Here is a 26,674-nt window from a genome sequence, read left to right on the forward strand (position 1 = left end):
GCAAATATCCCAGGCGCTCCATCAGCTTGAAGGGTGTGATGCTAGCAAAGCTCCCGGTTTTTACCTGTTGTGTGCATTTTTTTTTTTAATGCTCTGAAGTCTTTGCAGTGGCAGTTTAACCCAAAGTATTTTGCTGCAATGGATGGCAGGCTTGGAAGACAAGGGGCCTGTTCTGTGACGGTACATTTTCCACCATGTGTGTGGTGTGAAGACTTGGCAGAGGACGTCTTGTGGGGTGGAGAAGGAAGTTTCCCTTTCAAGGGGAAACTCCTGTTCTTCTCCCACAGCCATTCCTACTCTGGGAGTTGGCAAGGAGAATTTTTTTTTTTTTTTTCTTGGCAGAGGGAGCCAGAACAGCCTGACATCACTTGCTCTACAGGTGATGAGGAACTGGAGACTTGGCACTGATTCCCTCCCCACCTTAGGATACCACCCAGGCCAGCTTTACCATGGGACAAGGGGAAGTCCCCTTCCTTAAGCACCCGATCATAGGGTATTATTAATAACAGACAGCAAACTGACAATATACTAATTAATTGACAGTTTGCTGTCCTTTATTAAAAGTACAGGGAGAGAGAAGAGAATAATCTTAAGGTATTGTTAATAAATTGTTGTGAACTGCCCAGAGACCATCAGCTCTTGGGCAGTATAGAAAATAAATAAAGAAATATGAGGTAGGTTAGGCTGAGCTTTGTGGCCTAACAAAGCTCAGTTAGGCTGAGCTTTGTGGCTGAGTGAGGATTTGAGCCTGGGTGTCCCTGGCCTTAGTCTGACACTCCAACCACTGCACCATGCTCTCTTCTCCTAGCAAGGAAGGCTGGCTACAGTCCTGTGTGGCTTTCCCCATAGGATCCTGGGAATTGTAATTTGTGGGGGTTGAGGATTCTCTTGCAGAACTACAGTTTCCAGAGAGAGAGAATTATTATTAAAAACCCATGATGTAGAGCAGCGGTCCCCAACCTTTTTGGGACCAGGGACCGGTCCGTGGAAGACAATTTTTCCACGGACCGGGGGGGGGATGGGACCAGGCTGCAGTAGGGGTGTGGGAACCCCCCTTACCTTGGGTCTGCGGGTGGGCGATCCGTCCCTCCCCCCCCCCCAGAATCCTCGCCGGCCTTGGCCGGCTCCACTCCACGGCGAGTCCACGAAGCTGCCAGCCGGCTCTGGCTGGGGGAGGACTTCCAGCCACTGGGACGCAAATGGCATCCGCACAGAGGACGCCATTTACATCCCCGTTCTTTGCAGTAACTAACAGGCCACAGACCAGTACTGGTCTGTGGCCCAGGGGTTGGGGACCCCTGATGTAGAGGACTGATCTTGGAAATTCTGAGGTTGGCAGTGAAATGCATGGTGCATGCCCATGGTCACCCCTAAGCCAGGGGCGGGGAACCTTTTCGGTGCAAAGGCCACAGTGGCACTCTGGAAGCATGCCTGAGGGCAGGGGGACATGCATGTCAGAAACGGGCAAGGCCACTTCCATTCATATGTACATGCGCATACACACCATTCAGTACATGCCTCTCTCTGCATAGAGAAAGGGGCTGCACTTTTCAACATGCAGACAAAAAACAGAGTGATGTAGCCCAGGAGGAAGAAATGGTTCTCTTCCTTCATGGCCAGATCATTCTCCTTCCTTGGAGGCCCCTCTGAGGAGGAGAGTTTCAGGGGAAGCAACAGGGGCCTAGGGAAGGGCTTCCACCAGATCTGTGTCTGGATTGGGAGGATGAGTTTCCCCATCCCTGCCTGCCCTAAGCAGAAGGTTCCTCATGCCTGCCTTAAGCTGAGAATATACCAATTAATTTAGCTGCTTGCCCCTTCCTACATAGTCCTATTACTTGCAGAGAAGTCTCCTTGTGACAGAGGGTATATCGTGTTACCATACAGTAATTTGTTGTGAAATGCAATAGTGCAGTAGTGCCTCCAACTTGAACATGGCTCATAGTTGCCAAGGAAGCTTTATATGTGCTGATCCTTGCATGTGCCAAAGAGATAATTATTAACATTGAGGAAAGCTGTGGCCCTGTGACAAAGTTGCATCTTCATGTTGCATTAACCTGGTTGCTTCCACACTTACATGTTTCTCCGTCGGCAGGGGAAAGCCTTTGTCAAGGAGAGCTTGAAGTGCATTGCGAATGGCGTCACGTCCAAGGTTTTTCTTGCCATTCGGAGATGCTCTACATTCCAGCGAATGATTTCCGAGGTGCAGGAGGAATGTTACAGCAAGCTGAACATCTGTGGCATTGCAAAAAGGAACCCGGAAGCGATCACGGAAGTAGTCCAGCTTCCAAACCACTTCTCAAACAGGTAGGTCCTTAAAAGACAATGGTAGGCTTGCTGTAAAAGTATGTTCAAGGGCCAGGCAAATGGGGCCTGCATGGCAGAGATGGAAGGGTTAGAGCAACTCCCTGTCTGCAAGTTATTGGTTTATTTAAATGCATCCCCTACCTCAACATGGGTAAGAGTAATCCAATACAGATTCTCCATACTAATAGCAAACTCATTCTCCACCGGCTGGTCTGTTTTTTGTAGCCAAAACAGCACCATCCACATACAAGCGGGCGGTATCAGCAAACTTATGCAGTCCAACTCCAAAGTTGGAGTATGAACTCCAAAGTATGCAGAAGTACTAACTTTACAAAATAAACCCTAAGGGGGGGATCCCGAAAAACAGCCCACTGAGGAGTGAGCATGCTCATTGGCCAGAGGATGCTGACTGACTTTGGGGGAGACCCCCCACCCGCAAAAAAAAAAATAGGGAAGAGAGGGAATGGAATGGGCTATCCTGGAAAATGGCAAGGCTGACTGGCTGGAACCCTGAAGAGGAGCACTCCATTCCACAACAGTTTAAATTAATTGCAGCTTGCCATGTTGTCCAAACCTGGACAAACTATGGTTTATCTTAACTGTGGTCAGTAGAAACAAGCCAACTTCAAACCATCGTTTATGAAGCTGGCTTGTTTTCACTAAGCAGAGTTAAGATTAACCACAGTTCAGGGTTCGGACAACATGCTAAACGGTGGTTAATCTAAAGTGGAAGCTTCTGATCTTCTTGATGCCACATGGGAGACAGGGAGGACGCAACCTCTAGGCTCACAAAGGCTCATTCACATAACACTGAACTATGGTTATTGCTTATTGCATCCGGATGCAGCCATTGCTTAATTGGGAGGAAGTCCTGGACTCGCTATCAGTTCGGGAACATAAAACACCCCCTCTGCTTAAGTTTGTGAGGACATCACTATAAGCATATTCACTGTGCCAGTGAAACTCTGACACAGCAACACAATTTGAATATATCACTATCCAACTCCCCTATGAGGAAAGGTTACAACATCTGGGATTGTTTAGCCTGGAGAACAGTTGAGTAAGGGGAAACATGGTAGAGGTGTACAAAATTAGGCACGGTGCAGAGAAAGTGGAGAGAGAGATTCCCTCTCTCATAATACTAGAACCCAATGGGATCATCCCATGAAGCTAATTGGTCAGAGATTCAGGACAGATAAAAGGAAGCACTTCTTCGCACAGCACATAGTTAAACTATGGAAGTCGCTACCACAACATGTAGCGATAGACACCAATTTGGATGGTTTTAAAAGGGGATTGAACAAATTCCTGGAGGAGAAGGCTATCAATGGCTACTAGCCATGATGGCTCTGTGCAACTTCCAATATCAGAGGCAGTAAGCCTTTGTTACACCAGTTGGTGGGGAACATGGGTGGGAGGGCGATGTTGCATTCGTGTCCTGCTTGTGGGTTTTCCATGGGCAGCTGGTTGGCCACTGTGTGAACAGAATGCTGGATTAGATGGACCCTTGGTCTGATCCAGCAGAGCTCTTCTTATATCATTATGTTCTTATCTTCACTATCACGTAACAAAGCAAAACAGGAACTACTTCTCTTTAATGGGTTGCTGGTAGCTCTGGAGTGGGCGAGGCGGCTGAAAAGGAACATTGTATTGCTAAACTGCAGTGCTGCAGAGAAACTGGGAGGGGCCAAAGCTCGGCCGTAGAGCACATGTTTTGCATGCCAAAGGTCAGGGGTTCAATCCCCAGCATCTCTAAGCAGGGCTGGTGAAGTCCCCTCTCCGAATCCCTGGAGAGCTACTGCCAGTCAGTGCACAGCAGCCTCCCCACACCTGGCCCCCTCCAGATGTGTTGGACTACACCACACATCATCCCCATTCACGCTGGCTGCGGGTGGCAGGAGTTGTAGTCGAACACGTCTGGAGGGCGCCAGGTTGGTGCCAAGAACTCCGAGCCAGATGACCCAACATTCTGACTTGGTACAAGGCCACTCGCTATGAAGCATTACAGCCCCCCTGCACCAAATAACTTTTGGTGCTGCAGCCGTTCCACCTTTTTGTCTTTTCTTGTTTGGCAAAGATTCTGAGGGACTGGTGCATAAATGGGGAGGGGGGGCTTCCACAATGAAGGAAGACAGCAACCACGGGGGACACTTCAAGTTGCGGCCCTTGAGTGATTGAAGTCAAAGGCTTCTCGTGCTGCTGGAAACCGAGCAAACAGCATTTTCCAGCTCATCAGTTTCCGCTCAAGTTTTTCCTAAGGCATCTTGCTTTCTCAGCCGACACGGACCGAAGCGAAGAATGGCTTTGCTGGCATTGGACTTGAACAGGAAGTCATTAAAGGGTCAGAGCACTTTCCTGTAGTCTCAAATAGTAGCGGAGATTTCAGGTTTATGATTTTTTTTTTAACCAGAATGATACTTCAATAGGATATATATTTTTAAATAAATAAATGGCTTTTCTTTATAGCAGGAATGGGGAACATCTGGCCCTTGAGATGTGGTTGGACTACAACTCCTATCAGCCCTCATTATTGGGTGTGCTGGAGAGAGCTGTCAGGAGTTGCAGGCCATCAACATCTGGAGGGCCTCATGTTCCCCACCCCTGTTTTCTAACTTGACCTGAAGCAGTAACTTCTGTCCTTGAACATATGAAGCTGCCTTATACTTATTTTAAGCTTCCAGCCCAGTATTGTCTATTCGGGGGGAGGCCGGAAAGGGAATGACACTTCAGACCCTGGGGACAAATCTGGCCTCCTGGCTTCCCCAGAGGGCCGCACACCATTTCTTCCAACCACCGATCATTTGGTGGTTTCCTGGCATTTGTCCAGCTTTTTCCCCCTTCAAAAAAGGTGAAATACCTCTCCTAAGTCTTAGCTTTAAGGATGCAATCCTATCCCATTCCACATTGGGAGCCAGTGTGGCGTAGTGGCTAGAGTGTTGGACTGGGAACCGGGAGATCCTGGTTCTAGTCCGCACTCAGCCATGGAAGCTCACTGGGTGACTTTGGGCTAGTCACAGACTCTCAGCCCAGCCTACCTTACAGGGTTGTTGTTGTGAGGATAAAATGGAGAGGAGGAAGAGGATGTACACCGCCTTGGGTTCCTTAAGTAGGAAAAAAGGCAGAATATAAATGTAATAAATAAATAATTCCCATGCTGGCTGGGGAATTCTGGAAGTTGTACAACTTTTTTTCTGTCTAAACATGCATAGGATTCGACCCTAAGGTACAACATGCTGTTATTTTGTGCATGTTTGTATTGCCTGGGAGTAGCTCTCCTGAGCTTCACACAGAGGGTCTTTCTCATCCTTGTGGCCACAAGTCAGTCTTGGGTTGGGATTAGACCTGAGGCCGCCTGCATGCACATTACCCTCTGATATAGCCTCTACCGTTTGCACTTCGTCCTTAAGGTCGCATGTATACTATGAGTGGAGAGGCTATATCAGTGGGTAATGTGCGTCAGTGTAGCTAGGGTTGCATCTGAATGTATTTATTTATTTATTTACATTATTTATATACCACTCCACATCAAAGCTTTCGGAGCGGTGAGCAGCAAGATAAAAGAATAAAACCCATAATTAAAACGATTAAAACATTTTAGAAGAACAGATTCTGAACATAGTAAACTGCGGCTTGTCCCTCAGGGAAGGCCTCTCGAAATAACAATGTCTTCAGGAGGTGCCGAAAACAACAGAACGTTGGCGCCTGCCTGACCTCCACAGGGAAGGGGCCACCATGCAGAAGGCTCTTTTCTTGGTGGGCTCCAACCAGGCCAGAGGTCCATGTGGAACCACCAGGCGCAAACCCTCTGATGACCTCAGTGACCAGGCAGGTTGGTAAGGGAGAAGGTGCTGTCTCGGGTATCCTGGTCCCAAGTTGTTTAATGCTTTGTACACTAGTACCAAAACCTTAAACCTGGCCCAGTGGCGAATAGTCAGCCAGTGCCGTTCCCTCAACAAAGGAGTTGCATGCCGAAAAGAGGCAGCTCCTGACTATATGTGAAAGTTTGGGGGCGGGGGGCAGTTAAAAAACAAAAACCCATGGTGTAGTGGTCAATTCTGAAGTGCAGGTTCTCGTCATGCCAGTCCACATAGCCACACACATTCCCAAGAGAGTCCAAAAATTTGCAGGAAGCTGTGTTGAGCCATATCAAGAAACCCATTCTAGCAGTTTTCATCTCCACCAGGAGCAGGACGTTTGCAAAGCTAATGGGTCTTAATTGCCCATTCAGGACCAGGACACTACAAAATACTTTGCATTACACCATGGGACAGTAGATAGTTGCTGGGAAAATTCATCCCCCCCCCCCGCCCGCCACAGTGAGAACGGCAGCTAAACTCAGAGGGAACAGGGAAGTCTGGGGGGGGCAGATGATCTCAGCGTCCCTGATAATAAAAAAGTGCCGGTGCTGCATCCCTGTGAGCCCCAGCTCCACCACACCACTGGCTCCTAGGAACACAAAGCACTGAATCACACCATTGATCCATTCTGGCTCAGTATTACTTACTAAACTGACAGGTAGGCAGTAGCTCTCTGAGGTTCCAGGCAAGAGCTTTCTCGTCCCTAGCCAGAGATGCCATGGACTGAACCTGGGACCTTTCCATGCAAAACGCAGGCACTATCCCTGAGCTCTATCCCTTCCCGTCCTCACTGTGTAAGGACGGGCCTTTTTGGTGGTGGGCCCCTGATTATGCTCTCCCTAGTGAGGCTCCTGTGCTGCCTACCTTGATGTCATTCTAGCCTCAAGCAAAGACCTCTTCTATTTCCCCAGGCATTTTTATTGTATGTTTTATCATCAGTGGCAGGTTTTCATGATGCGTATATAACCATCTTTATATACATTTTTCTGGGCTGTACCACAGAGATGGCACACAATAATATAGACCTGGTTCGCACAGCATGGCCAGCTCATTGTGGGTCATTTAACTCACAGTGAGCTGAGGGGGGTTGCTGAGCACGTGCGGCTGCCATTTTGATCACGCAGCCCCTGATTGGGCCGATCAAGAATTGCACCATGTCACTCAAACTTCAGAGGATGAGATGGCTAGATAGCATCACGGATGCAATGAATATGAACTTGAGCATTTTCTGGGAGACAGCAGAGGACAGGAAGGCCTGGCATGCTATGGTCCATGGGGTCATGAATAGTCGGACACGACTTAACAACTGAACAACAACAACATCCAAACCTGGTCATAGTGGGTTATTTGAGAATTAAACAAACCTCACTTAACCCCACAATGCAAATTGTACGTTAAACAAGGGTTGTTTAACCCTTGAATAAACCATGAAGACTGTTTTTGGACAACATGGTTCAACCCACGATCAGGGGCTACACGTGCAAATGGCGGCTGCAGGTACTGCGGCTCATTGTGGGTTAAATAACCTGCAATGAGATGGCTGTGTTGTGCGAACCGGCCCATTTTTGTTGATCGGAAAATTCATTTCCCCCTGCCCCAGCTAATGTGGGAATTGCAGAGGTAACAGGGAATTCTGAGGGGAGTGGCAGATAATGTCAGCATCCCTACTACTAAAAAAAAAAAAAAAAGGTGCTGGCGTTGCGTTCCTGTGAACCCTGGTTCTACTACACCACTGCAAAAAAACTCTGAATTCTGCAGCTATGAAAACAAATTCTTAGATGGGGGAAGGGGGAAGAGAGAATTAATGAAAGGTGTTGAGAGCAGTTTAGCCCAGAGGTGTACTTTAAATAAACAACTAAAACTGTAGTCATTATCCTAACCGGCTGGAATAGAGCTTTTCCTATCCAATTTACCTATTACTCAGGAATTTTTGAGTACCATAATTCAGTGTCCTGCCTTCTCCCCCATCCCTGTCTGTATAACTCTTCATAAATAGCCACATATCTGGGGGGATGCTCTTAGAAAGTTTAAATGAGTTGCTAATCACTTTATTGCCTGTGAATCACCATGGCTTCAGATGATTCATGTTACCTGTGCTCACACTTGAGACTTTGGCTGCTGTTGATGTTGCTACACACCCCTCCAAGTAATGTCAGGGAAAGAACTCACACCACCAGCACCTCCCACAGCTAGACCAGGTGCTAGTCCATATTGCCTGGGTCTCAGTTGCCATACAGGCACTTGTGGGAAGTGGAGAAGTTCAGTGGCGCCTGGTGGGGCGGAGGACAGGGCAGATGCTCAACACTCTACTGAGGTTCTACTGAGGTGTACAGGAGAAGACCGCATGTGGTACTTGGAAGCAGTGGAGCAAATGTACCTGGTTGTGCGGGGGGGACCTCTCTGCCACCAGTGGGTGAGGGACAGGCAGGGAGTCACTGCCCTATTTGCCCCAAATATAGAGCTGCCTCTGGAGAAATTTTCCAAACAAGGTGAAAGAACCTTGCCTTTAAAGTATACTGCTCTAAGGCAGCCTTCCCCAAGCTGACACTCTCTGGGTGTTTTGGACTACAAATCCCATCATCCCTGTCCATTGACTGTGCTGGCTGGGGCTGATGAGAGTTGAAGTCCAAAACACCTGGAGGGCACCACATTGAGGAAGGCTGCTCTACAGGCTTAGACAGAGAAGGTTCTTTACCATAACCTGAGATTCCAGGGACTGAACCTCGGACCGCAGTCAGAGGGTCTGTAGCTGTCTTGCCAGTGTCCCTACAAGCCTTCTGGTGCCATCGTTGAATGGCAGGTCCATTTATAATAAAATCATGAGGCTGATCTGGTATGCATAACTGAGACTTGGATGGGGGAACTGGAAGGAGTCAGTCTTTCCCAGCTGTGTCGCCCTGGGTACTCGATTCAGCACCAGAATAGGCTCAAAGTTTGGGGAGGGGGAGCTGCTGTGGTCTATGGGAATCTATCTTTCTCTCCAGGCTTCCTGTCCAAGTGAGTACCACTCTAGAGTGTGTGTATCCTGTTTTGGACAAGTGGGACAGCCTGGGGATTCTGCTGACATACCACACTTCCCACTGCCCAGCAGTCTCCTTGATTAAGTTGGTGGAGATGGTCTTCGATACTGATGGTCCTGGGGGGAATCTCAGTATTCATGCTGAGGCCGCCAAGTCTGGGGCAGCTCAGGACTTCATGGCCTCCATGATAACCATGGGGCTGCCCCAACAAGTCATTGGCCCAACACATGTAGCAAGACACCCACTAGAATCAGTTTGCTGTGCTGGACAGGAGGATAGCGATCTGACGGTGGGGGGATAGTACAACCTGTCCCTTGCCATGGTCAGACCACTTCCTGGTGAGATTTAGTCTAAGAGTGGCTGTCTTCCTCTGCAAGGTTGGGGAACCTATTAGGATGGTTCACCCCCAAAGGTTGATGGATTTCAGAGGGTTCTGGGGGATTTTCCAGCTGTAATGCTTGATGCTTCTGTCAAAGTTCTGGTTAATTTGTGGAATACAGAGATGACTTGGGTAGTTGATATGCTTGCTCTTGAGTGAACCCTCCTGCATCACAGAGCCCATTTGGTTCCTTAGTCTACTCCTGATCCATGGGTAATGAAGCAAGCTGAGAGATGTCTTGAATGCAAGTGGAGGAAAACTTGGAGCAAAGACAAACACAAGTAAGAGCTCATTATCATGCCTACTCTATGGCAGTGATGGCAGCGAAGAAGCAGTTTGTCTCTGCTACCATTGTGTCCTCTCAAAATTGTCTAGCAGAGCTTTTCTGAGCAGTTCATGGCCTCTTGAAATCTGGCCCCAACAGTGATGTGGTGGAGCCCTCGGTGGCCTGCTGTGACATGTTTGCCAGCAATTTTGAAGACAAAACTGCTTGTATACAACACTACATGGATTCTGCAGTTGGGACAGAAGAATCCATGGGGGTGTCCAGAGCATTATCCAGCCCTTTGTTGCTGGAGAAATTTCAGTTTGTGGGTCCCAAAGATGTGGATGAGGTGCTTGTTAAGGTTCAATTGACTTTGCTCAATCCTTGCCCTTCATGGCTAATTATATCTGGCATGGGGAGGGCAGCTGGCTGAATTCAGGAAGTAGTCAACTCGTCTCTTAGATGGAGAGTGGTCCCAACTGCTTTAAAGGAGGCAGTGGTATAACCACTCCTGAAGAAACCATCACTGGACCCAGAAGATCTTAATAATTATAGGCTAGTGGCAAATGTTCCCTACTACTACTACTACTACTGTTGTTGTTGTTGTTGTTGTTGAATAGATTTATATACTGCTGACCATCTTTAAAAATATCTTTAAGCTGATTACAAGAAAATTTAATACATTAAAATACATTATAATATACATTAAGATACAATTAAAATATATAATAACTGGTGACACATTTATATAAAACATTAATAAAAACATTAAAACCAATACAGCACCATACTTAACAAACTGGGTAGCACACTCACTCAGGGAAGGCCTGGGTGAAGAGATGGGTCTTTAATTGGTGCCTAACGCATGCTAAAGTTGGCACCTCCTGAATACCAGGGGGAGGTCGTTCTGTAAGGTGGGTGCCACCACGGAGAAGTCCAACTTCTGTATTGCTGCAAGATGGCAATCTGCAGACCGTGGTACAACCAGCAAGACCACCTCCAATGATCTTGACGATTTCACAGGGCTGTATTGGGGAAGGCGATTCTTAGCAAAGGTCCTTGAGCATGTGACAGCTGACCTATCTTTTGGATGAGACCAATTTTCTGAGTCCATTTCAATCAGAGTCCAGGCACAGGAACAGCCTTGGTCAGCTTGCAGGATGACCTCTATCAGGAGAGAGGCAGGGACAGTGCAGCCCTGCTGATTCTTCTTGACCTCTCAGTGGCTTTCAATGCCATCATCAGCCATGGTATCCTTCTGGAGTGGCTGTCAGAGTTAGGTGTGAGTAGGACTGCTTTGTGGTGGTTCCACTCTTACCTGGATGAACAATTTCAGAAGGTGGTGCTGGGGGGGCGGGGGTTCTGTTTGGCTCCATGGCATCTTTGCTTTGGAGTCCCTCAATCTTGTTGCCTATAACGTTTAACATCTGAGTGAGGTCATTTGGGGGTTTGGAGCATGCTGTCATCAGTACATAGGTGGCATGCAGCTCTGCTTTTCCTTATCTTCATTGCCAGTTCAGGCTGTGGGGGTGATGGACTGATGCTTGACTGCATTGATGCACTGGATGAGAGCTAAAAAAAAAAAAAAAAAGCTCAATTCAGACAAGACAGAGCCATTGCTACTGGGTAGTTCCTCAAATTGGATGAGTGAGATTCAACCTTCTATAGGGGGTTGCACTCTCCCCTGAAAGATTAAGTGCACAAATTGAGGTGCTCCTGGATCCATCACTTTCTTTAGAGGCTCAAGGGGCATCTGTGGTACAGAGCGCCTTTTAGCATCTTCAGTTGGCATCCCAGCTATGACACTATCTGGAAGTAGATAGCCTAGCTGGAGGGATTCTTGCTCTGATCACCTCCCATTTGGATTATTGTAATGCATTGTACATGGGGCTTCCTTTGAAGTCCAGAAACTTCAACAAGTGCAAAATATGACTGCAAGAATTCTAACTGGGACCAGGCATTATGATCATATTCCATTGGTCCTCTCTCACCTGCACTGGCTCCCAATTCATTTCTGGGTCCAATTTAAAGTGCTGTTTAGACCTATAAAGTTCTGCATGGCTTGGGACCTGATGGAATGCCTCCTTCCATATGTACCTACCCATACATTAAGGTCATCCATGCAACCCTTTCTTCAAGTGCCTCTTCATTCTGAGGCTCAGGCAGTGGCAACAAGAGAGGGCTTTTTCGGTGGTGGCTCCCAAGCTCTGGAATACTTCCCCAAGGGGAGCTCACCTGGTGCCCACACCGCTATCTTTCATGCACCACGCTAAGACTTCCCTGTTCTTCCAGACTTTTAAAGTATTTTTAAAATATTTTTGATATTTTAGTGTTTTATTGTTGTAGTCCCTGCAATATGGTTTTTACCTCTACTATCTGATACTATATTTTATGCTGTGTTGCCATGTTTATTGGTTTTATATTGTTGATTGTTTTTATTGGGGGGATTGTGTTATCATTGTGTTTTAAAATGTGAAAATGCCTAGGGAAATTTATTTTATGAGGTGTTTAATATATTAAATAAATCCATGCATGCAGAGCAGGGCCTTTACTACTGAGCTATGAAAGAGCAATAAGGGACTCAGGCTGGAGACACACACACACCCCACGGGCTACTAGGGATGTCGGGGAAATCCGCAATGGAACCAAACGAGGTTAGTTTTTCATGAATCTGACTTGCGGATTCTGCAGGGGACCAGTTTCTCCCCTGCCAGGCAGATTCCACAGATTTACAGACCAGTTTTCTAATGTTCCTCTGGAGCGGTTTTCTAACTTTCTTGACTTTTGTGTAAATTTCATCATAGAAAAATACGCAAAATTTAAAAAGCCAGCCAAAAATGTGCATTTCCCCCATAGGCTAAAGTGCGAAAATGTGAATTTTGATGGATTTGCACACTTTTTGCACATGCAAAATTGTGCAACTATGCATTTGCACAAATGTGAATTTGCACAAATTTGGAAACAAAAAAAATCTGATTCTGTCGGGTGACAGATGACAAAAGATTGGCTGACAATCTGTGAAACACAGACCGATTTTACACAATCTGTACATCTCTGCCGACTACTGAAAGTCTTGCTTTAGCACACGCTCCAGAGTTACCCATACTGCAGATGGAGGGGACAAAGCTCAAAGAGAATGCCTTGCCTATTGAGTTTAATGGTTTCACCTCCAGCAGCTATTCCTCAGGTCAAAAAGGGGCATTCTTGAATTGACCGACTGCATAGACTCTGCAGTGGCCTTTTGCATTTCCTGTGTCCATAACTGAATGAAAAAGTTTCATTGACCAGCGCATAATTAGATTTAAAACTGAGTCTGTCCCATTTTCTCCTTCACTTTCAGAACTGACGCATTCAGTGCTAAAAGGGGTCCTCTTAGCATTGCTTGTGAACATTTTCTTTCTCTAATTGAAAGATGTCTTGCATGTCTGGAGCAGTTATTGTGGGGCTGGAAAAATATTTCAGATTCTTAAGACGCCAGTGTCTGGCTCTTTGGGCGCAAACTTCACAAGTCTTGTTAGGCGATTCCACTCCTCCCCCACCCCCGCCCCCCGCCTGTGTCTGGTGTCTGCCGAGGTCAATCTGATGAGGAAGACACACAAGAACAGCTCCATCCATATGGTTCTGTCCTCCAGATGCAGCCCTGTGGGATCATGGAAAATTGACCCCATTTGGCTGCAGCTGTGTCTCTAGGGCAACTATATGGTAAAAATTCCTAAGCAGCTAGATTTCCAGTTAAGGCCACTTAAGGCATGGTCTCATCTGCCATGCTGGTTGGGAATAGCACATCAGGAGGGTGCCAGATTGGGGAAGGCTGCCTTAAGGGGTTATGTAATGGGTGGATTCAAAAACACCCTCGCTGCATTTTGGTCCTGATGACTGGCAGCTAGGGACAAAACCGACAAGGGAAGCATATCTCTTATCAGGTTCCTAGGCAATTTCAGCTCCTGTGTGACTCCTCCCATTGCAGCAGAGTGCTGATGTTTGGGGTCTCAACATGTGGGAAGGGTGGCTACATTGTTCCTCATTTGCGGTGCATTCGAGACTTCCAGTTCCAAGCTCCTAAATCTACATTGGTGGTTATATCTCTCTTCAGTAAGGCCTTGTGAGTGTGCCACCGTTAGGTAATACGATGCAACGGCATCTGTATATAAAAGGGCACATCTGTCTTCTAGACAGTTCGGTGTAGCTCTTCAGTGGCTGTGAAGTAGCTTAGCTTGCTGTTGCAACTGTTTCGCTCTCATAGGATCAGGGGCTGATTGATTATGACTGTTGGTTTACATGTATGGATAGACAGACAGACAGACGGTGCTTTACAAAGTACAAGAGAACAGATCACTGCCCCCAAGGAGCTTACAATCTAAAGTTTGACACGGGGGGGGGGGGGGACAAAGGAAGATAAGAGAAGTGGAGACAGGAGTAAAACAGGGGGAGACTCTTGTGATTATTCCAGTTGGATGTCTTTAGGTTTAGTTACAGGCTGAACTCAGTAGGGCTGGGAAAGAGGAGTTGTGCCAAAGTGTTCATGGAAAAGGTGGGTTTTGAGGAGGGACCTGAAAGAAGGAAGACAGCTGGAATCCAGTGGAGGCTGGTGGCTCTGATTTTGGTGGGGCTGTGAATCCATTCTGGTCTCAGTCAGAACCAGCCAGAATTCTCAAGGAGCTATCCAAGGTGTTGAGCCCTATCCCCAAAATAGGTTCAGTACCTTGGATGGCTCCTTTAGAGTTCTGGCTGGTTCTGACTGAAACCCAGAATGGATTTACAGCCCCTCTGAAATTGCGGCCACCAGCCTCCACTGATGGAATCATGCAGATGTTCTGGGAGGCCGTTCCATGCCAACAGGGCAGCAAAAGGGCAGAATCTTTTGAGGTCACAGGAGACATTTGGATTGCAAAGCCAGCATAACATAGCACGGTGGCAGGGCCAGCCCAAGACCTTTCGTTACCTGAGGCAAAGGAGAAGATGGCACCCCAGCCCTCGGTTCCACATGCAGAAGCCGACTGGACTGCTAGTTGAATCTTACTCCAATTCTGTCTGCCTCCACTACATCTGGGGGCAGCAGGCTAGCTTAAGTCATGCAGGGCAAGTGGCATAGCAAACACAGCTCTGTCCTCCAACACCTTGTCACTCCATCATCGGCTACCAGAGGCAACCGCCTCATTCTGCCTAATGGTAGGGACGGCCCTGGAATGAGCTGTGAACCAGGCAGTCCCTTGTTCAAATATTACCTGTGCCATAATCTCATGAGGCAGAGTTAGGGAAGTGCCTGTGCTCTTCCAGCTGCCACTATAGGGAGAATGATATTGATCTTCCTTACCCCAAATGCATGCACTGATTACTTGAACTGATGTATGTGAAGACCTTTGATTACTCTGAAGTTGCCATACAAATGCTCTCATTTTCATTGGTGGGAGGAAATATGAATGCTAACTGTAATTATCTTAACACAGGTATTACAACAAGCTTGTGAGAAGCTTATTGGAATGTGATGAAGAGACTGTGGGGACCATCAAAGACAGTTTGATGGCCAAAATTGGACCAAACATGGCCAGCCTTTTCCATCTACTGCAAACGGATCACTGTGCCCAAATCCATCCTAGAGCAGACTTCAATCGGAGACGTATCACTGAGCCTCAGAAGCTAAAAATCTATTTCAGGAATCTCCGGGGGGAGGGAGCTGCTCAGTCCCACATGAAACGTACTTCCTCAGAAAGTGTGTAATGTTCCACGAGAGGGTGGAAGAGTAGGGAATCCAAGCTCTACCAAAGTAGGAAATTACTTACTCTCTCTTTTTTTGTTGTTGTTTTAGCATTCACTACACATCAGAAATGTACTGTAACTGATTTTGAGGAACACTGAGCCAATCTACACATTCAATCGATCAAAACAAGAAAAGCATGTGGCTAGTCCTCCTGGGACTGTACTACTTCAACATGCAGATGGGGTAGTCACATATTCAAATGCTCAATTCTGTAAGAACTCACACAAACATGTTAAAGCTTAGCATCTGAGAGCACTTCATTAGAACCTTTTTCGGTGACACCTTAGCTTCCCGTTGGTAGGGAGTTTTTGAATGCCACCCCCGCCCCTGAACCAATCATACAATCCTCAGTCTACATTCTGAAGTGGTACAGTCACAAGAAATCTATATCACATGCTTGGTATGAATGTATAGACTGGCCCCTGGAATCTGATCATAGCATTTCTTTTGTTTTAATGTTTTGTTTTGTTTTAATGTCCCCCGTCTTCAAACAAGCTGCATGGAACTAGGTTTCTGGTTAGGGAAGGGATCCTTTAATGTCGTCCCTTCCTGGAATGGAGGCATCCTTTTTTCTTCTCCCCCCGCCCCTCCTTCCCATAAAGAAATCCAATGAATCTTGGCTTTTTGTGTTCAGAAGCAATCTTAACAGCACTTCTTCAGCAAACACCAAACTTTCACTGTACTGTAGCTCAAACACCATTGATGAGACGAGCGTAGACTTAATTCTGCTAATCCTAGGTGGGAAGATAATGATTGTAGGTCAAAAAAATGCATTTGTTGCACACCGTAGAAATGTCAGCGGAACTCATGTTATGAATGGTGCTGACCGTGGACAAATATGAATGTCTTATCTGGACTCTTGGTCTCAAAGTTGTGGTCTTAATTCTCTCAAGACTGAGATTTCCTTAAATTCCTATTTTATACCAAAATTGAGTTCTAGCACAGTGTGACAACAGAGAGGAGTCTATCGCAATTGTTGCTGTAGTTCATGCCTGTGCAGCTTGTGACACTGCACCCCACAGTCTGAATGAAGATCAGAAATAGCAGTTGTATCAATCCCAAAGCTGTGCCAAAAAAAATTCTCAGAAGAGGTTTTTTGAGAACATTTCTAAGACTTTTCTTTCCTCTACCCCCCCAAAAAGAGGGCCATTTTGCCAAATATTCTCCCCTATATTTTTTTTCTTTTTTTGTGGCAGCTGCCATTCCCCCCCCCCCATGATGCCCTGAGATAATGCTAGGTCCAAGATTTGATGGTATTGCAAAATAGGGGCTAGGCTGGCACCACAGTTGCTGCTCCAACAACAAGAACATCGCAAAGTCACGGAAAAAGTAAGAACCTGTATCGCCACCACTGCTAATGGGGAGTCCCACTTCCAACAAACTGTGAACAGGGTGAAGAATTCCAGGAGGCGGGTTGTACTCAGTGCTAAGTTGCCATAGATGGCTGGTGTGTCCAAAGTTGTACTGGCTCGCTAGCACCAGTGCAAAATAGTCATAGAATAGTAGGGTTGGAAGGGGCCTACAAGGCCACTGAGTCCAGCCCCTCGCTCAATGCAGGAATCCAAGTCAGAGCATCCCCAACAGATGGCTATCCAGCTTTATCTTGAATGCCTCCAGTGCGGGAGAGCCCACCACCTCCCTAGGTAATGGCTTCCATTGTCGTACTGCTTAATAGTCAGGAAGTTTTTCCCAATGTTCAGCCGGAATCTGGCTTCCTGTAAGTTGAGCCCATTATTCCGTGTCCTGACCTCTGAGATGATCGAGAAGAGATCCTGGCCTTCCTCTCTGTGACAACCTTTCATGTACTTGGAGAGCGCTATCAGATCTCCCCTCAGTCTTCTCTTCTCAAGGCTGAACATGCCCAGTTCTTTCAGGCTCTCCGCATAGGGCTCTGTTTCCAGTCCCCTGATCATCTTTGTCACCCTCCTCTGAACCCTCTCCAGCTTCTCTGCATCCTTCTTAAAGTGTGGTGCCCAGTACTGGACACAGTACTCCAGATGATGGCCTAGCCCTTACTCAGATGATATGCCTGTGTCTGGACGGTACCACATCAGGCTGGAGGTGGGTAATTGCATATCTGAACACTCCTCCATGCAAAAACAAAAAAGGTCCCCCTGCATAGGAAGTTGACACGCAGGCTTGGCTAACAGCTCTTTTCCCTGACATGCTTACTTTCTAGGTAAAGGAACAGCTGTTAGTCTTTTGTACAAAGGAGCAGCCATTCAATCATTACAGAGCCAACCTGCACTTTGAAGTGGAACAGGCCAGGCAAGTGCTTTGGTGAGCGCTGGGCCCCTATTTTCACAAGGGTACTCTTCTGTGGTAGTGGAAAGTACTGCGTGACGTTTATGAGGTTATTGTGGCTGTTGGATAGCTCTTGCGTGGCTTCAGAGAAAGCAGATAACCTTACGTACTGTATTTTCATTCAAAGCTTTAAGGAATCCTGAGCAAAAGGCAGATGTCTTAAGAATAACCTTGAGTGAGCCTTGCTGTGTGGTATAAACAGTACAACTTGTGTACTGTGCATAACTTCCAGCAGAGTCTGTTTTCGTTTTGCTTTGTTTTTTTCTATAAAAAAGCAAAATAGAACAACTTTGTAACTTACATTTTAATTTTATAACCTCAGCTTGTGCTTTTTTGGGGGGGGCGGGTCCTCGGGACCATGGTAGCTTTAGAAAAAAAAAAACACCACCCCATTTAATAAGCATGGTAAGACATGAAATCAGGTTTGGGCAACCTGTGTCCATCCTGATGTTGTTGGACTACAGCACCCATCATCCCTGACCACTGGCCATACTGGCTGGAGTTGATAGGAGTTGGGAGCCCTACAACAGCTGGAGGCTCACAGGATCCTTTCCCCCCACATTACGTATTCTTGGTTCTAGTGCCCCCAAAGAGACTGAGGCTGCGATCCTATGCGTGCTGCCTAGGGAGTCAGTTCCATTGAATTCAATGGGATTTGCTTCTGAGAAAAACATCTTTGGGATCACCCTCTGCATTCGTGCATGAAAACGCAACTCAGTTCTAGAGACCCCATGCTATTAAAGCTACACAGATCTAGGAATGCCATTTTAATGAAGAAAAGACAAGGGTGGAGAACCTTAGGTCCAGGAGCCAAATTCAGTCCACCTGGGGCCCAAATCTGGCCTGCTGGGGTTCCCCAGAAGACCACACCCCCTTCCTGTAGCCCCACCCCATTTTCCCCAACCACCAGTGGCATGGTGGGTTCTGGCTTTTGTGCCATTTTTTCCAGGTTCTAAAACGTCAAAATCCCTCTCCTAAGGCATAGTTACTGGCAGCGAGAGCTTTAAGCTAAAATCTTTTGATTTTTTTTTTTTTTTTTGTATTTTGGCCCTGCCCTCTTTGCTTTTGGCCCCGCCCACCAGGCAAATGCAGCCCCTGAGAGGTTTCCCACCCCTGAGATAAAGGATTCGACAAGGGAGCACCTTTAATCATTATCAGATGGCTTATACGTACAGCGAAACCGTGGCAAACGTCTCAAGCCATGGCTTCAGAAAACTGAGCCATGCATGGTGTGCCTAAAGGTCGCTGAACAGTCCGACAGAGACTTGCCTTAACTCTGTTACGCACATTGGGCTGGATCCAAACTGGGTACTTCAGCTCAGGCAACCTTGAAACCAGTGGGACAAGCTAGTCATGATTTCAGTCCCATTGATTTCAGTGGGAACTGAGTTCAACTGACTTAGCCTTGATCCAGCCCTTTGGCTCTGTGGCCTTTGGAATGTCATAATGTTCTGTTGAAGGCCCCATTTAGACAAACGGTCAAACTCCGGGCCGATTCCAGGTCCCATGGGGCCCCTGGCAAACTGCCGTCAGGTGGGCTCCCCTGAAGTCCCCACCCCTATTGGGCTTACTAGGGGCGGCAGGTAGCAGCGCCACAATCTGAAGCAGGCTGCTGTGAGCTGACTGCCATTTTAAATCTCCCATCATGCCTTGATGTGTTGCTCTGGGGCACTGTGGGAAATTTTTAAATGGTGGGTTCTTCACAGCCACCCACTGCTGGGCATCATCAACAGCAGATGTCAGCACCCGTGGGCCCAAGGACACTGGCTGCCAACCCTGGGACTGTTAAAACAGTTCCTGGAGTGTACCTGGGTTGGCCAGGTGTCCTACTTTACAGAGGATGGTCCTCTGTTCGACGAGCTGCCAGAGGGCAGTCCTCTGTTTGAAGGTGTCCTCTGTTTGAAGGCTTTAAACTGCTCCAAGTCCAGCTTAAAGATCAAGGACCATAAGAAGGGAGAGCAAATCGCCCATCCACAGTTAGCAGCAGGACAACAGACTGAGCGAGCACACAGCTCACCTGGTCAGTGTTCTGCACTATGGTGAGATGTATTGTATTTCTATTTCAATTATAGTTATGATTTCTAAATTTGCAACTATACATATAAATTAGCATATGCACATTTAATGTAATTCGGTGTCCTCTTTTGCCCTTTTGGGGGGGGAAATGTGTAAGTGGCCACCCTTAATGTATCACTTCGGGTGGGAGATTAAACATTTGAATACCGATAGAAAACTAGCAGGTCAGGTAGATGACTAAGGTATAACACGTCTTCCTGATACCTAGTTTTCACCATGCAGGAGATTTTTAAAGGGGATGTCTTCTATTAGGTGATTCCCCACCACCACATACGGTTTGAAGTGGTGCATTCTACAATGAGATGGGCCATAGCTCAGTGGTAGGAGCTCGTGCTTTGCAAGCAGAAGGTCCCAGGTTCGATCCCCAGCATTTCCAGTTAGGGCTGGGAAAGACGCCTGCCCGAAACTCTGGAGAGCTGCCGCCACTCACTGTTGACAATGCAGGCCTAGATGGGAACAATGGTCTGTTTCAATGTAAAGCAGCTTCCTCTGTTCCTACCTTGTGTGAGGAGTTGTTTGTCTGGACCAGGCCTTACAGCTCCCCTGCAAAGCTGGAGGGGAGGGGGGGTGTTCTCAGCGTGCATGCTTAGAGGACTTGCAGAAAGAATCTGAACCGGCACTTTACATATTGCACTTTCCAAAGCAGAACAGCACTTTTCTGCTCCACCCGACGGCACAGTGCATCCCAATGATGAGAAACCCTTTGGCATGCAGTCAAAATCAATAGGGACCTGTTCCATGCACATTCCAAGCCTGCTTAATTAGGAAAGCGACTGCCATTGCCTGCCTGTAAGTTAAGGAGCGAAGGGTGCCGGAGAACCTATTGGAAGTACGCCACTCCTGGAAAACTATAAGAAGCAATAGAACCTTTACCACAAAGCCTTTAAGCACTAACTTACTGCTCATATATTTCAAGCCCGGAGCAGTGCTTCAGTTGCTGCTGCCTTCATTTAAATGTATGTAGCCCCAGAAAGTTATAGGATTATACGCAGCAAAGCTGGGGGGGCGGGGGGGGACACTAACGGCAGGATTTTTATACTCTGTATTATGCAGTTGAGCTCAGTCTCAATGTGATGCTGTGGGATATAACACTTCAGGTATACCAGATGCCTGTTTTGCAGGACTGCATCCTTTCTAAGGTGCTTGGGGGGGATTGTTGTTTGGGCGGGGGGAGGGGATGTAGGGTAATGATCCCCTTGTGGAATTGGGTGCTCTTGAGGGTCTGATCTTGGGAGGTGCTTAGCGTCCTGTGGCACCAAACCAAAAGCCTGTATTACTCAGTAAAGGCCACTGGCGTGGAAGCCTAACGTAGCCCCAGATCTCAAGTATATGCTGGAATTCGGGGGGGGGGGGGGAGGAACGCAAGCTCTTTGGCAAGTATATTATACCATATTATAGGACCTTGCTTCACATTTTAAGATTTTCCCCAGTTACAGTGATTCCCTAAAGTCCACGTGTTAATTCGTGGAGTGCAGAGGTCATGAAATCCTGGCCCCACTGAAATCAATACAACTCTCACTATTTTGTGTAGTGGGAAGATGGGATTTCTTTCTTGAGGGTGTGCAGCACTGCAGGCTGCACCAGTAAGAGAGACCAGGAACAGCCCAACCCTATAGGCAGTACAAGCAGTTGTGTCGGGTGTGGAATTCCATGGGCTCCCCCTGTCCAGGCTAATCTAAGGGGAACACAATTCTTCCCCATCTCAGCTCTTAAAACAATGTAGTCTAAGTCACCCTTCCCCAACCTGGTTCCTTCCAGATGTTTTAGAATGCAGTTCCCATCAGCCCCTGCCAGCATGGCCAATAGTTAGGAGTGGTGGGAGTTGTATCCCAAAACATCTGGAGGGCACCAGGTTGAGGAAGCCTGACCTAAGTTGTGTGTGTGTGTGTGTTTATATATGCATATGTATATACATAATATATGTATATATATGTGTGTGTGTGTGTGTGTTTATATATACATAATATATGTATATATAATATATGTATATACATAATATATGTATATATGTGTGTGTGTGTGTGTGTGTGTGTGTGTGTATATATATATATATATATATATATATATATATATATATATAATCTCCCCCACCTTCAGTTCTCATGATTGCAGCCCCTTTCCCTACATTCCATAGAAGTGAATGGTGTAATAGTATCCATTCACTTCTATGAAAGAAGGAAAAAGGGTTTCAGTTGGGAAAATCCTTAGGAGGGGCAGGTGGATCCAGTTCCTCATGTGCCCTAGACTGTATACCCAGCTGAAGAGGGAACAAGTCTAGCCTAGTATAGACCCAACACATTTTTGTAAGCCTATGGTAAATTAATAACATAGTCACTGGAATAGGTCCAAAGAATTTTGATGAGAAATGGTGATCAATCAAAGTAAAACATGATCGAAGTTCATTCTTCTACACTTAAATATGTTTTGGCCTTATAATATTGAGAAGTCTCACTCCAAGCTGGGGGTTGGCTTATCTTAAAAGAAAAAAATATGCATGATTTCATTGTGATTTTTTTCGCACTTTAGATAATTTGTGCCATTTCTATACATATCTATATATCTATATATATAAAAAAGTATGTATTTATAATTTAATTTTTTGCCAAATACTGGAATAAACAGTGAGCATATCTGGTATATGTCATTATTTATTTATTAAATTGCATTTTTCTAAAAAAAAAAAAAAAAGTAAACAACTCCATATGTTCATATAAAGATTATTGGAAACCTATTGCGGCAATGAGAAAAGATGCAAGTTATTTGCTCTGCTTATTTTTATAATTAAAAAAAGATTCATAACATTATAAAGAGTATGGTGGATTCCTTCTGAGATAATATTAAAGAAAAATGGCCCATGTTAAGTGTCTGCCTTCTTTTTTACAAACAAAAGCAAAAACGTTTTTCGCTATATTTCGGCATGGATTGTCCTTTGAATGTAGCAAAACAACAAAATGGCTCTTCTTGAACCAGGATACATTTGGAACAAAGGCCAGGGAGGAGCCTTCTTCTGTATGAACCTTCCAGTTTGATCAGGTTGAGGCTGAGGTCTGGGGTAAGCAGCATCGGGCAAATGCCAAGGGCGCATTTCGGAAACTTGACCTGCCTGGAGCAATGAACACCATCCCCTAGTTCCTAAGCCCTACTGCAGCCTTGGCCAACCTAGTTCCCTTCGGATGTGTTGGACTACAACTTCATAGAATCTTAGAATAGTAGGGTTGGAAGGGGCCTACAAGACCATCGAGGCCAACCCCCTGCTCAGTGCAGGAATCCAAGTCATCCATCATCTCCATCAGTTCCCATCACTCCTGTGACATCTGGCTGGGGATGGTGGGAGTTGCAGTCTAAAACAACACCTGGGAAAACTCTCAGGGTCTGCATGCCAGCACTAAGCATAGCCAGAGCCCAAAAAGTTACCTGCTGTCTCACACGCACATAGACCCTTCACACACACACACACACAGCCACAGCAGTTCCCTCTTCACCAGTGCTGTAGTGACGGAGAGGGGGCTGCTTTCAAGAAAGCCATCTCCTATCTGAAAAGGTGAGGGATGCACTGAGCCTCTTTGGGGAAGGACCTCAGCAGAAGCCTGTTTGGGCTAGGCCTGGAGGCCACATGGATCTAACCTTGCGAGGGGCCAGAGGTTCCCTACCCCTAGCACATGGGTTCCCTGTTTACTTTCCTTCCTCTGTACTTGCCCTGTGTTGAATTTGTGAATGTAAGCTTCTAAGGCAGGGACTTAAAATCATAGAATAGTAGGGTTGGAAGGGGCCTACAACTACAAGACCATAGAGTCCAACCCCCTGCTGCATGCAGGAGTCTAAGTCAAAACATCCCTGACAGGTGGCTGTCCAGCCTCGTCTTGAATGCCTCCAGTGTGGGAGAGCACACCACCTCCCTAGGTGATCGGTTCCATTGTCATACTTCTCTAACAGTCAGGACATTTTTCCTGATGTTCAGCCGGAATCTGGCTTCCTGTAACTTGAGCCCATTATTCCATGTCCTGCATTCTGGGATGATCGAGAAGAGATCCCGGCCTTCCTCCCTGTGACAACCTTTCAAGGACTTGAACAGCGCTATCCTATCTCCCCTCAGTCTTCTCTTCTCCAGGTTAAACATGCCCAGTTCTTTCAGTCTCTCCTCAGAGGACTTTGCTTCCAGTCCCCTGATCATCTTCGGTGTCCTCTTCTGAACCCTCTCCAGTTTGTCTGCATCCTTCTTAAAGTGTGGTGCCCAGAACTGGACACAGTACTCAAGCTGAGGCCTACCTAGTGCTGAGTAGAGGGGAACTAGGACTTCACGTGATTTATTTATTTATTCATTCATTCATTCATTTCATTTCATTTCTATACCGCCCAATTAACGACGCTCTCTTTGGAAGCTATACCTCTATTAATGCAACCCAAAATAGCGTTGGCCTTTTTTGCAGCCACATCACATTGTTGGCTCATATTCAGCTTGTGATCTACATTAATTCCAAGTTCCTTTTTGCTTGTAGTATTGTTGAACCAAGTATCCCCCACCTGTCCCATAATATTTGATCCTGGGGTCATCCCATCAAGCCGGGGTCCCACCCATCAAGGTGGCAGCTTCAGGACAGATAAAAAGTCCTTCACACAGCACATTGTTAAACTATTGGATTCACTACCACAAGATGTAGATTAGACAGGGATTAGACAGAGTCATCAGGATAAGGCAATCGATGGCTACTAGTCCTGATGACTATAGATTACTTCCAATATCCAAGGCAGTATGCTGGGGAACATGACCAGTAGAACATGCACTCATGTTCCCCAGCATACTGACAACAGAAAGACAAGGGGAAAGGAGCACAGAATGAAGTGGCTGGAAAAGGAGGAAAGAAGAAGAGACCAATGTAACAAGGGCGCAGAGAAGCATCTCATGGTTTGCATAGGCCATTTCCTAGCTCACCCTTTCACTGGGAAAAGGTACTCCCAACTGCAGTGGAGGCTGGTGGCTCCGATGTCAGAGGGGCGGGAAATCTGCTCCGGGTTCCAGTCAGAACTCTAAAGGAGCTATCCAAGGTGAAGCACCTTCGATAGTTCCTTTAGAGTTCTGACTGGTTTGGACGGAAACCCGAAATGGATTTACCACCCCACTGACATCAGAGCCAGCATGTCTCTACTTCTACTGCTCATCTGGCTCCCACTATCAGCAGACTTAAAGCAGAGGGGAAGATGGCCCCGTTCCTGCAAATCTGCCCGCCAGCAACAGCAGCAGTACCGCTCCTGCCTGTTTTGAACGGGCTGCATCTTTGACTAAAGAGGAGGGAGTCACAGTGGGCGGAGGCGGCAGTCTCCCATGGGTGCATTGTATGGCAGGACACCACTGCCAGCAGCCTCCCTTTCAGTGATGTGGCTTTTTCTACAAAAAATTTGAATCGTGAAATTTTCCATTGCCTTAAATTAACTGAGATCTGTTTGAGTGTGTCGACTGGACTTACATTTAGCAAACAAAACCTTTAAAACTCGATGCCGTGTTGATTTTACATGCTGCATAAATACACTTTCTTTTCTCAAATAGCCAAAAGCAGTTGAACTGAAACATTTGATTAGGAAAAAGAAAGAAAAAAGAAAGGAAACAGGGCGGAGGGGGAAAGAAAGGAAACACTTTGTGTGGTTGAGATGTCATATGCTCAAACAAATTCAAAACTTTACTTGGAAAATATTTATTTATATATCTGAAGTATTTCTATGCAGCTCCTCAGCCAAAAAGGCTGCCAGAGGCACTTACATATAATCAATTAAACAAGACAGTCCCTGCTTGCCAGCTTGCAATCTGAATGGACACGACACACAAGGAAAAAGGAATTGGGAGGGAAGAGGCGGGGGGAATTCTTTTAGCAGGGCTGGTGGAATGGCTCTGTTCTCCCTCAGCTAAACCTGCTGTATTTTTTCTTAGAATTACTTGTAAATCTTTTAAGACATGACAACTCAGGGCACAATCCTAACTAGATAGGTGGCCGCCTCTGAACTTGGAGGCAACCGCCTATCCAAAGCAAGGCAGGAGAAGCACAGGGGGGATCATTCCCTCTGTGCTTCTCCTGCCCTGCTTTTTCTGCTAGACAGCCATTTTTGGCTGTCTAGCCACGGGGGGGAGGGGCCGAGCAGGAGAGGAGGTTGCTGTACAATACATAGGATGTGTTGTACAGGCAGATCCACTCTCCTTGCCCCGGAATGCCCCCAGCCCCACCCCTTTTCAGCTGATCTGTGCTCCTCTTCCAAGCATGGAGAACAGGGCTTCTCTGTGCTGCCTCGGAGGCAGCGCAGACATAGGGGGAGGTTGTTTTTCCAGGAACCTACCTCAGAGCATGGGCTCCACAGTCGGTTCCCAGAAAACAGCATGTCCTATGGCCATCTAGCCATTGTCTAGCGGCCATAGGTTTGCTCCCTCCATAACAAAAGTCCCATACTCTATTGAGATTCTAAGGGGTGGGGGAGATGCTGGTACTAAAAACAGCTAACATACAAATGTTAGCATGCCCAAAGGGCTGTGTACTTGAGTATATGTGCTTCTTAGGGATACTCATCTGAAAAAAGTTAGATCTTTGATGTTACATTTGACTGGTATTGTATGGATTCTAGTTAGCCAATGTGTGTTGTATTTAATAACAATCATCACAGTGGTCCATGGGGAGGAGGGGGAAATCCAAAATCCAGAGTTTGGCAATACTTGCACACTCTTTCATGGTA

The 26,674-nt window shown here is 46.6% G+C and overlaps 1 protein-coding gene across 1 annotated transcript in view; it reads left to right on the forward strand.

Annotated features, from left to right (window-relative positions):
• The window catches only part of STC1 (stanniocalcin 1), a 32,919-nt gene extending 14,661 nt beyond the window's left edge, over positions 1-18,258 (forward strand). The window contains exons 3-4 of the mRNA XM_084808188.1: positions 2,093-2,304; positions 15,273-18,258. Of these exons, the coding sequence (XP_084664314.1) occupies positions 2,093-2,304; positions 15,273-15,543 (483 nt within the window). The 3' untranslated portion in view covers positions 15,544-18,258. The remainder of the gene's footprint in view (positions 1-2,092; positions 2,305-15,272) is intronic.
• Positions 18,259-26,674: the final 8,416 nt, after the last annotated feature.

Source organism: Heloderma suspectum, chromosome 6, assembly GCF_057233095.1.
Source record: "Heloderma suspectum isolate Gila_16-S chromosome 6, 16-S_ref, whole genome shotgun sequence".
NCBI lineage: Eukaryota > Metazoa > Chordata > Lepidosauria > Squamata > Helodermatidae > Heloderma > Heloderma suspectum.